Source organism: Ovis aries, chromosome 5, assembly GCF_016772045.2.
Source record: "Ovis aries strain OAR_USU_Benz2616 breed Rambouillet chromosome 5, ARS-UI_Ramb_v3.0, whole genome shotgun sequence".
In the NCBI taxonomy this organism is placed as follows: domain Eukaryota; kingdom Metazoa; phylum Chordata; class Mammalia; order Artiodactyla; family Bovidae; genus Ovis; species Ovis aries.
In genome coordinates, this window is record NC_056058.1 from 12197595 (window position 1) to 12209811 (window position 12217).

Sequence of the window (12217 nt, forward strand, 5' to 3'; positions counted from 1 at the left end):
TCAATTCTGGGTGCTCATGCCTTCTTTCTTCTCCTAGGTGTTCTTACTAAGGACTCTTCCTGCCTTCCTGAGGAAAAGATAGAAGCAAACAGGATGGTAACTGAGTGTTTGAGAAATTGTTCTCAGGTAAGAAGAAAGTGTATCCTTGTACAAAATGATCTGCTGCATTTACCAGATGGACACATTTGAGCTACTTAAATAAAGTCTGTCTGAATCCCTGTTGAATTGCCTCACAAAGTGAAAGCTCTCATATTGATTATTCAGAGGGATTGCTCTGAATAATCATAATATTTCAATAATTACCTTCTGATATTGTCTCATGATTGCAACTCCCCATTTTGTTTTGTTTTTGCCTGTTCTGACATGATAAGGAATGATAGTGTGTATTTCTCAGTGAATTTATTTATTCATCAGCTTGTAAAAATATTTGTAATTTGCTTAGAATTGTGTTACTGGTTCCATATTGATCAGAAATGAGTGTAGATAGAAAGAAGACCATTGTGTCGTGGGGGAGATGATGAGAGAACTTGAAGCCCTCTATTGATATTGAGTCTTCCTACTCCATTCCCCACTGAACACTGTTGAAGATCTTACTTTACTGAAGCTAGTATGTGTATGATGGTTCAGGACTCAGTGACCTTTGCTGATGTGGCTGTGAACTTCACCCAGGAAGAATAGACTTTACTGAACTGCTTTCAGAGAAAGCTATACAGAGATGTGATGCTGGAGAACTACAAGAACCTGACCACAGCAGGTACAGCCGCCATCATTCCTGTAGCCTCTTAGGAGACAGACATATATGTGCTGTACCGTCTGTGTTCTGAGATGGGTGATGTCAACCTGAACACAATGGAAACTAGTAGACATTTGTCTCTACATGAATGAGTTTTAACCCAGTGTGGTTTCTGTAGCAATATGGTTTTAGAACTAACAGTGTTACTATCATTCTTTTAGAAATGTGCATTCTCAATTGTTCGCCTAAGGCATAGTAAATGAAACACTGGAATTTGGGCCCAGTCATCTGTGTTTTAACAAGCACTGGACATGATTTTCATAGACACCAAAATTTGGGAACCACTAGTTTAGTGCCTTCTCCATGAGAATGGATATTTTCTTTTTGCACTTATTTCATTTCCCACTTTAGTAAAAGTCTTAGTGCTTTGTAAATGTACATATAGGTCTGAAAGTGTATTTCAGGAGCCAGAGAGATGATCTGTCTGAGACACAGAAAGAGAAGCTGTTCACCTTTATATCTCTTTTGGAATATTATTAATACCACATTCATTCTAATGACCTGACTAGATACTGGACCTTATTCATGGGAAGATTTGTCGTTTGGAGGGCTGTTTCTATCAATAGATCTTTCCTCATGAACAGGATATCAGGTGTTCAAACCCACTCTGATCTCTTGGTTGGAAGAAGAAGAGTTGAGTACTGTGGAGAAAGGAGTCCTCCAAGGTGAGTGATTGTAAAAACTTTGCATGTTAATAAAATTTCAGTGTGTTTTTAGTTTATAAGGAGGCAACTTGTTAAGATGTGCTTTTCTCTCAGAAGGCTGAGGTCGTTGGTTTCTGATGCTCTGCACCTTCCTCAACTTCTCACATGTGCTTGTATGTGAGTGCTAAGTCGCTTCACTCATGTCCAAGTCTTTGTGACTCTGGATTGTAGTCCACCAGGATCCTCTGTCCATGGGACTCTCCAGGCAAGAATACTGGAGTGCCCTCCTCCAGAGGATCTTCCCGACCAGGGATCGAACCCATGTCTCTTGTGTCTCCTGCATTGCCAGGCCAGTTCTTTACCACTAGCACCACCTGGGAAGCCCCTCATGTACTTACTTTCCATTTAATTAGAATTTCCAACGATCTCAGAAAATAACCTTTTGTTTCTTCTTTAGTTTTAACATTTTGATGTATACTCTTTGTCCAGAACGTTCCCTGATAATACTCTGTCTCTTTCCTTCATATTAATTTTCAAAGACTTGTCTTTTAAATCAAATGCTGAACCCGTGGTGGATTCATGTCAATGTATGGCAAAACCAATACAGTATTGTAAAGTAAAATAAAGTAAAAATAAAAGTTAAAAAAAAATAAATAAAATAAAAACATGTATTTCTGTAAAAATAAATAAATAAATAAAATGCTGAATTTTAACTACATATACATATATTACTACTTAATTTTTGACATAATCAAACTCCCCAAATCTATCTTGCCTTTTTAAAAGATATGCTTAATGTGGAAAAACATACAACTGAGCCTTATTGTTTTTACTTCTTTTAACATCCACTTCTTTTTGCAAAGTCTTAAATTTGTCATTCTCTTTTAGAGTGGGGAATCCAACTTAAAGCCAAAGACTCAAGAATTGGGCAGAATATTTTTGGGAAAAAAATGTCAAATGGGATAGAAAAGGTAAGGTCACTAAGTTTCAAAAAAATATTTCTTATTTTCCACATAGACAATTTTAGGATTTTTGTAGAATTTGAGCACAAGTGATATTTGAGATCAAAGGCATTCACCCTGGAGATAGCAATGTCTCTCAAAGAATTCTGATTATGACTAGGTTGGGGATATCCTATCCCTAGGTTGATACTTGTTGCTTCAAAATTCCCGCAAGGAATCATTCCCACTTATATAAATTAGACATAGAGTTTTCAAAACAATTCAATGAAGCTGTGTAGAAGCCTTTTTTTCTTTTTTAAGAAACAGGTTTATTTTTTTGTCCTTTTTTTTTAAAATTATGAAAGTATGATAACACATTTACAGGAGACTTGGAAAATACAGAACAAAGTTACATATATATATACTGCATTTATACACTATATATACTACAATTATTGTTTCAGGTATAAAAATTAAGGTTTTTAGTAGAGTTGCAGTATCAACTCTCAGAAATTAATAGAATGAACAGAGGAAAAGTAGAAGGGTATAGCAGACCTTAAAGACACTATGAACCAATTCAACGTAATTAAGATTTATACAATTTTCACACAACTGCAGGATATAAGTTCTATTCAGTTTCCCATAGGCTATAATCCAGGAGACACTAGAACATATCCAGGGACATAAAACAAGGTGCAGAAATTTCATGCTCTAAGAGTATTGAAATCATAGTGTCTGTTCTCTTGTCACTGTAGGAAATTATGTTAGAAAATAACCCTCATATTTTCAAGTGTAATGTGACATTTACCAAGAGAGATCTTTAACTTAGCCATTGAAAGCCTCAATAAAGTTGAAAGACTGAAAAAACACAGAAGGTGATGGCAGAGAAAAAAGCATTTAAATGAGAAATTATTATCAAGGATACTTTAGAAACCCCATGTATTTGGAAATTAAATGTCCACTTTTAAATGATAAGTGTAGCTAAGAAGTCATAAGAAGGAAAATTAGAAAATATTAGTAACAATAAAAATGAAAAGAAAATTTATCAGAACTTATTGCATGCAGCTGAAGTTGCTCAATGCAACTAAATACAATGTGGAATCTTGAATAACAAATAATGGACACTAACATAAAATTTTGTGAAATTTGAACAAAATCTGTACTTTAATTAATAATATTGTATCATATGTTAATTTTTTTAGCAACATAGTATTTCTTTATATTCTCAGAATTGGATTAAACGTTTCAAGCCTCATTCAATTTTTTTAAAAAAACAACTAAAATAGTAAGCTTTCTTGGCTTTTACCAGTGATACTAGATGCTAGAATAAATAGATCTATATCAGAGTTTCTGAGTGACTATAAATTAAATCTAGCATTGTATTATACTTAAACATGTAGAACCAAAATGTCATAAATTTTGTAGCTAATCAAAAATTTGTAAGTTTTCTAAAATATATATTATACATACTATTTACGTATATATATGTATACAAAAGCTTTTCGTCTACACTTCATAAAGGCTTAAGAAAGAACAACAACAAAAAAACTGGAAAACAAACTAAGTGAAATGGGAGCATTGAAGATGAAAAAGAAAAGGTGAAATTATATAAAAGTAAAAGCTCATCATATAGTTTAGTTATTTTTAAACATGACCGCTCATTAGAATCACATTTGGAGCTTTGGAGGAAAAAACAATACCTGGGCATTTGTATTTTTCAAAAAATTCCAAGATAATTCATGGATAAGTCATCTGGATTTTAAAAAGTGATTACAGGTTTTTCTGTTAAGTGGTAATTTTAGTAATATAGAATTCTATTATTTTCTGTTGACCAATTATGATACAATGGTGTTAAAATGAATAATAGTTACATAATCACAATAGTAAAGGATGTTTATCAATTTTCACAACCAATAGCCAGACAAAAAATAAAAGATAGTTATTATTGCAAGCTATAATGGACACATGATTAACCTAACAATATAAAAGAATTACATACAATTTAGGTGGTTAAGTAGAGTGATATGGTAAGTGGAAGTGCATATATGTGCATGTTTTCATCCACCCAGCCAATTTGCTTTGGTTGGTGCATTTAACCAATTTACAGTTAAGGTAATTATTGATATGTATGATCCTATTTCCATTTTATTAATTGTTTCAGGTTTATTTTTTGTAGGTATTTTCCTTTGCTTGTGTTTCCTGCCTGGAGAAGTTCCTTTAGCGTTTGTTGTAAAGCTTGTTTAGTGGTGCTGAATTCTCATTAACTTTTGCTTGTCTAAAATGTTTCTTTGTCAAATCTGAATGAGAGTCCTGCTGGGTAGAATATACTTGGTTATACATTCTTCTCTTTCATCACTTTAAATATTAATATATCATCCCATTCCTTTCTGGCTTATAGAATTTCTTTTGAGAAATCAGGTGATAACATTATAGGAGTTCCCCTGTGTATTATTTTATATAAAAGCAACGTTTTTCCCTTGTTGCTTTTAATATTTTATTAATATCTTTGTCTTTAATTTTTGTCAGTTTGATTACTATGTGTGTCAGTGTGTTCCTCCATGGGTTTATCCTGCCTGAGATTCTCTGCACTTCTTGGACTTGGTTGACTATTTCCTTTCCCACATTAGGGAAGTTTTCGGCTATTATCTCTTCAAATGTTTTCTCAGATCCCTCCTTCTGGGACCCCTATCATGTGAATTTTGCTGCATTTAATGTTATCCCAGAAGTCTCTTAGGCTGTCTTCATTTTTTTTTTTTTTTCCCTATATTCTGTTTTGTGCCAGTGATTTCTGTCATTTTGTCTTACAGGTCATTTATCCTATCTAGTTATTCTGCTGTGTCTTCTAGTCTTGTTCATCTCTGTTTGTTCTTTAGTTCTTCTAAGTCTTTGGTAAACATTTCTTGTATTTTCCCCATTCTCTTTCTGAGATCCTGGACCATCTTCACTATTACTATTCTGAATTCTCTTTGTGGAAGGTTGCATATCTCTAATTCATGTAGTTGTTTTCCTAGGGCTTTATCTTGTCCCTTCATCTCAGACATAATCCTTTGCCTTTTCATTTTAAATAACTTACTGTGATGTGGTTTCTTTTCTGACAGCTGAAGAATTGATGTTTTTCTTGTTGCTTTTGTCTGCCTTCTGGTGGATAAGGCTATGAGGCTTGTGTAAGCTTTCTAATGGGAGAGACTAGCAGTTGGAAAAACTGGGTCTTGCTATGGTAGGCAGGGCCTTGTTCAGTAAAACTTTAATCCAATTGTCAGCTGATGGGTGGGGCTGTACTCCCTCCCTGTTAGTTGTTTGGCCTGAGGCAGCCCAGTCCTAGAGTCTACAGGCTCTATGGTAAGGTTAATGGTTATCTCCAAGAGGGCTTACACCAAGGGGCACCTCCCAGGACTGCTGCTGCCAGTGCCCCCATTTCAAGGTGAGCCACTGGTGCTCCACGCTTCTGATGGAGACCCTCCAACACTAGCAGGTAGGTTTGGTTCAGTCTCCTGTGGGGTCACTGCTCCTTTCTCCTGGGTCCTGGTGCATGCAAGATTTTGTTTATGACTTCCAATAGTGCAGTCTCTGTTTCTACCAGTCCTATGGAAGTCCTGCAGTCAAATCCCACTGGCTTTCAAAGTCAGATTGCATGATGATTCTAGTCCCTTTGCTGGATCTGGAAGCTGAGAAGCCTTGCATGGGGCTCAGAACCTTCACAACAGTGCAAGAACTTACTTGGTGGTATTGTTTTCCAGTTTGTGGGACACCCATGCAGTGGGTATGTGATTTGATTTTATTGTGATAGCACTCCTCCCACCATCTTGTTGCCACTTCTCCTTTGTGTTTGGACGTGGGGTATACTTTTTTTGGTCAGTTCCAGCATCTTTCTGTCTATGGTTATTCAACAGCTAGTTGCAATTTCAGTGCTCTCACAAGAGAAGAGTGCACATCCTTCTATTCCACCATCTTGAATCAATCCGCTACTTTATTTTGATGGCTTATTTATTTGACTACTGTGGGTCTTAATTGCAGTGTGTTGGCTTTCTCTCTAGTTGTAGCACACAGACTCAGTTGCCCCATGGCATATGGGTTCTTAGTTCCATGACCAAGTATTGGACCCACATCCTCTGCATAGGAAGGTGAATTCTTAACCATTGAACCACCAGGGAGTCCCCTGTAGAACTCTTTTAAGATGAGAGTATATGGCACATCATTCTTGCAGAAGGATTTCATCATTTAAATTGAAATAAATCAACAGGGCAAGAATAGTATGAATGTAATGGAGATGGTATAAATCATTCATCCTCATTATAATAATGTTTCTGTTTTGAGATGGAGAGGAGGAGTTAATGAGTCTGAGAAATCTTTGAATCATCATCCTTCCATTTCTCCACAGGCAAGAGGCCTTAATGTACAGGAACTCTATGACAGTGAGCAATGTGGGAAAGACTTCAATGACCACTCATGCCTTAGGACACACAGGAGTACTCAAAATGGAGGGAACCCTTATGAAGATAATCAGGATGGGAAAAACTTCCTTACTCTGTACAACAAATCCTTTACTGGAGAAAAATGTTCCATGTTTAATCAGTGTCGAAAAACTGTCATGCTGTCTCCACATATTGTACCCTGGAAATCTTACATACAAGAAAAAGCCTTAGAACGCAGAGATGTTGGGAGAGCCTTTGTTAATCAGTCTTACCTTTGGATACAAGTGAGAGCTCACAATAAAGAAAAGCTCTACAAATGGAAGGAATGTGGAAAAACTTCTGGTCACTCAACAAGCCTTCGTGCACATGGGCCAGCTCACACTGCTAACAAATGCTACAGATGTGAGGACTCTGGAAAAGTCTCCACTGCATCCCTAAGCCATAGACAACATATAAAAACACACACTGGAGAGAAGCCTTTTCAGTGTGACACATGTGGGAAAGCCTTTAGGTTTTCCTCATACCTTCTTGTTCACAGTCGAATTCACACTGGAATAAAACCCTACAAATGTAAGGAATGTGGGAAAACCTTTAGATTGTCCTCATACCTTCGTGTTCACAGTCAAATTCACACTGGAATAAAACCCTACAAATGCAGGGATTGTGGGAAAGCCTTTAGATTATCCTCATACCTTCGTGTTCACAGTCAAATTCACACAGTAATAAAACCTTACAAATGTGAGGAATGTGGGAAAGACTTCAAACATTCTCTGCCCTTTAACATTCACATGGGAACTCACACTGGAGATCAGCCCTATAAATGTAAGGAATGTGGGAAAACCTTCACTCGATCCTCAGGCCTTATTGAACATATGAAAACTCATACTGGAGAGAAGCCTTTTAAGTGTGACACATGTGGAAAAACCTTCACTCGATCCTCAGGCCTTACTGAACATATGAAAACACACACTGGAGAGAAGCCTTTTAAGTGTGACACATGTGGAAAAACCTTCACTCGATCTTCAGGCCTTACTCGACATATGAAAATTCACACTGGTGAGAAGCCTTTTAAATGTGATACATGTGGGAAAGCCTTTGCTTCTTCATCCCACCTTATTAGACATCTGCAGTCTCATACTGCACAGAAGACTATTAAATGTGACAAATGTGGGAAGGCCTTTGCTAATTCCTCATATCTTACTATACATTTTAGAACTCACACTGGAGAGAAGCCTTTTGAGTGTAATGTGTGTGGGAAAACATTTACCACTTCTTCATATCTTATCATACACAAATGAACTCACACCGGAGAGAAACCATATGAATGTAAGGAATGTGGAAAAACCTTTTCTCACTTCTCAAGCCTTTCTTACCATATAAAACGACATTGAAGAAAGGCCATTGAAATGTGACAGATGTGGAAAACCCCTTGCTGCTTTCTCATATCTTATGAAACATTTTCTTAAAAATTTTGGCTGCACCCACAGCATGTAGGACCTTAGTTCCCAGTGATTGAACCCAAGTCCCCTGCATTGGAAGGCAGAGTTTTAACCACTGGACCACCAGGGAAGTCCCTTACTAAATATTTTTGAACTCAGAATGGAAAGATGCCTTTAGAGTGTAATAAGTGTGGGAAAAGATTTGCAAATTCTTCACCCTTTGCCATTCACAAGTGTATTCACACTGGTAAGATACCGTATAAATGTTCAGAATGAGGGGAGGCATTTGCTGCTTCTAAGCAGTTTTGAAATGTTATTTATTCATTTTGGCTGTACCATGCAGCTTGTAGGGTGTTAGTTTCCCAACCAAGGATTAAACCTGGGCCCTTGGGAGTGAGAGCATGGAGCTGTAACCACCACTGGACTGCCAGGGAATTCTCTTAAGTATTTTAGAGCTTATACAGGGCAAAAGACTTTCGAGTGTAATATATGTGGGGAAACACACACCGGTTCATCCCTTACCACACACAAAGCTATTCACACTGGAGATAAACCCTATAAATGTAAGGCACAGAGGAAAGCTTTTTGTCTTTCTGATTCACTTCAACAACATGAAAGGTCAACACTTGGGAGCTGCTCTACAAGTGGATCTGCCTTGCAATGCAGTGGACATGAGTTCAATCCCTGCCTGGGGAACTAAGATCCCACATGCCACAGAGCAACTAAGGTCGCACACTACAAGTACTGAGTCTGCACACTGCAACTAGTGAGTCCACGCACAGCAACAAAGGATCTGGCATGAGGCAACAAACTTCTTACATGCTACAAATACAACTCAAAGCAGCCAAATAAATAAACTTTAAAAAAAAAATACACACAGTGAAGCCATATTATAATATTAAGAGGCACGGACAGCCCTTCACTCTTTCCTCAGTGAAATTAATATTTTTTTAATATGGGAGATCTTGCAGTAGACAGAAATCCTACTGATTTAAGCTATGTGAGTAAGTTTTATTATTTTTTTAAGTTTATACCTTTAGGAAAAAGAAAGTTATTTTAACTTGTTCTTAGAGATTTACATGGTTATTTATTGAAGACATCCAATGTATCTTTTCCTGTATAAATTCTAGTTCTGCTAAATACTTTAATGTTTACTTATAATCTCACTGTGGAGAAAAACTTCATGAATGTAAGAAGTTAGTTGTAGAGTCATCATTTTCCATTAGATTGTTCCTCATTCTTAATAAACATGAGGTGTTTCACAGCCAAGAGAAACTGGAGTATTTGGAAAATACTACCCTGAGTCTGAAATCTTAGAGTTGCTGAAAGGTGTAGAGTTCTGGGGGTTCTGTAGATCTATTTTAAGCATTTGTGATTTGGCTCTGACCTTGGGAAGAGTCTGACACAACTGAGGAACTAAACAACAAGAACAAATTCGTGCACACGGTGTGTCTTTTCACTCTCATAGCTAGACCAGGCCAGTATAGTGACTACACTTTCAGTTTGCAACTGGGTCTAAAGTGGACCTATAGGATACACACTTTATCCTTGTCTAACCTGCTGGATTCTCTTGTTGGATTGACATTGTCTTTACATTGTGAAAACAGTGAGTGCTTAAATGTGTACAGTGCTCACCAACTTCATTTATGGTGTGGACTTCCCTAGCGGCTCAGACGGTAGAGAATCTACCTGCAGTGCAGGAGACCTGGGTCCAATCCCTGGGTCGGGAATATCCCCTGGAGAAGGGAATGGCTACCCATTCCAGTATTCTTGCCTGGAGAATTCCATGGACAGAGGAGCCTGGTGGTCTACAGTCCATGGGGTCACAAAGAATTGGACATGACTGGTCGACTAACTCTTTTCATGCTGTCCAAGGTGAGGGATATGATATGTCTATAAATTTTGTAAAATTATCCTGTCGTTCTTACCCTGATCCTGGCAAGGCATGAGTGGAGATTACATCTAATGTGAGTCACCCTGATTTCATGACTTTTGTAGGTGAACACCCCAGCATCTGAGGGAGAATCTTTAATCTCAAGCTGTGCAGAAAGTAATTGAGAATAATGTTCTCTTTCACCCCTAAACCCAACACCACAGTCTGACAAAACAACTATTTTTCTTGGTCAGACAACAGTTGTCACTGATGATATAACTTGCTTCTGTATTTTTTATTCCATTCATCTGCTGTGAGAACAGAAAAACTCATGTGAATAGAGCTGGTCCTGATCATCTGTTGTGCTTGATGCCATCAGTGGCAGTTCCTGAGTGTGGGTCTTGGGTGCAGATACAGACCTGCAGAAACTCATTTTAGCCTTGACAAAGTTCTCATGCTTGAGCAGCCTTGGCTTATGTTGAGTTTGGCTATCATGCCTGCAGCTGCTTGATGATGCTTTATTGAGGTTTAATCAAACCATTGTAATGATAATGATAATCCAGATCAACCTTAACAATAAATCCTGAACAAGAATTTCATGTGCACTTTTGTGTTACACATTTGTATGTATGGAGGGATATGTCATATTGTAGTTTAATTTGGGGTGTGTACATTGTGACTCAGCCCATCTGTTGCCCCCTTTAATTATTTGCAATGACTAAGGGTTACAGATTGGCTTTAGATGTAGCCTAATTGTCTGAAATAAGACCTGAGTATCCTATAGATTTTTGCAGTGGTCCAGAGATTAAGCATCGCCTTAACCCCTGGGGTTAAGTAATGCAGGGGACTCGTGTTTGATCCCTAGTCTGGGAACTAAGATCCCACATGCTGTAACTAAACCTGCGCACTACTAGAGTCCATACACCACAATGAAAGATGCCATGTGCTGCAACTAAGATCCAATACAGTAAAATAAATATCTTTTTAAAGACCTACCCACTGAATTTCTTACAGTTGCCTGAGTCTGAGACCTTGTGGGCAATGTTGAGATCACTACTGCAGATTGACCTCATTCTGCTTGGCCTCCTGGTGACAGTGTCGTCAAGTGCTGAGCAAGATAAATCAAGTAAATATGGTCCCAGCTCTTGTTATTCAGTGAGTTACAAAGTGGCATATTCACATGGAAATTCTCCAAAGCCAAGATGATGTGAGCTATGTATGCTACAACGTGGATAAACCTTTAAAACATTTTAAGTAAAAATAGTTATCTATATGCAAAATCTAGAAAGTGCAAGTCTACATATAGAGAAAGTATATTTGTGGTTGTTTAGATATTGAGAGAAATGAAGTGGGTGAATTGACAGCCAGAAGCTGCTTTTGAAGTGAAAAGATTATAAAATTGTGACAACATTGAGTCGTATAAATTAAATAGGTGTATTGTATGGTAGGCAAATTATGTCTCAATAAAGTAGTCCCAAGAAACAAAATTAAAAATCTTGATTACACCTACACTGACTGGGTAGTTACCAGCAGTGCCAGCCAGGCCGTCCAAAGGAGGCCCGTTGAAGCCTCCTACTAGGAACTCGTCCTTGGACGCCCTCCTTCCAGCATGGTACACTCGGGTTCACTGAGGGGCTCACCTAGCCAGGATGCAGCTAACCACCACAAAGCTAATCACACAGGGAGAAGCACAGACAACGCGAATCTCATGCATCATTTCCATTCTGCATCTTGAAAAAGAAGCATGGGGCTTTGGGTGTCAGCCATATTAGGTGGCTTCACACAGTTGTAAGTAGTTCCCTCAAGACTGGATGCAGGTAGGACTTTGGCTCTGCCCAGAGAGGCAAGTGGGGACAGCATTGGACCGAAGGAAAGAGGTTGAGGCTAGAAACACGTTTGTGACCCAGGCTCTGGGCAGAAGGCGGCGCGCACATCCAGGGTTGGGCCTGGAGGTGGGACCAGGTCTAGCGTGGGATTTAGAGGCTGGAAGGGCAACGCAGGTTGAAGGCTCACCCCACAGGATATTCATCAAGATTTTCCATCACTTATCCAGTTTCCTAGAGCTTTTGTAGGAATTCTCCCCATACTGATGAGCCTGCTCATCTTCGAAGTCGT

At 38.2% G+C, this 12217-nt stretch overlaps 2 protein-coding genes across 15 annotated transcripts in view; both read left to right on the plus strand.

Moving 5' to 3' along the window:
• LOC114108666 (zinc finger protein 85) overlaps nucleotides 1–11097 on the plus strand; it is a 54867-nt gene extending 43770 nt beyond the window's left edge. For 4 of the 14 annotated variants that reach the window (XM_060415438.1, XM_060415440.1, XM_060415435.1 and 1 more), the window contains exons 7-11: nucleotides 38–126; nucleotides 628–754; nucleotides 1378–1458; nucleotides 2326–2408; nucleotides 6757–10696. The gene's annotated coding sequence lies outside the window, so the exon portion shown is untranslated. Of the gene's footprint in view, nucleotides 1–37; nucleotides 127–587; nucleotides 755–1302; nucleotides 1459–2325; nucleotides 2409–6756 lie in introns of all 14 variants that reach the window. The other 10 variants (XM_060415447.1, XM_060415448.1, XM_060415446.1 and 7 more) reach the window with 5 other exon arrangements.
• On the plus strand, nucleotides 721–8088 carry LOC132657132 (zinc finger protein 266-like). Its single transcript, XM_060416104.1, has 4 exons — nucleotides 721–754; nucleotides 1378–1458; nucleotides 2326–2408; nucleotides 6757–8088. The coding sequence occupies exons 1-4, from the start codon at nucleotides 721–723 to the stop codon at nucleotides 8086–8088; spliced, it is 1530 nt and encodes a 509-aa protein (XP_060272087.1).
• Nucleotides 11098–12217: the final 1120 nt, after the last annotated feature.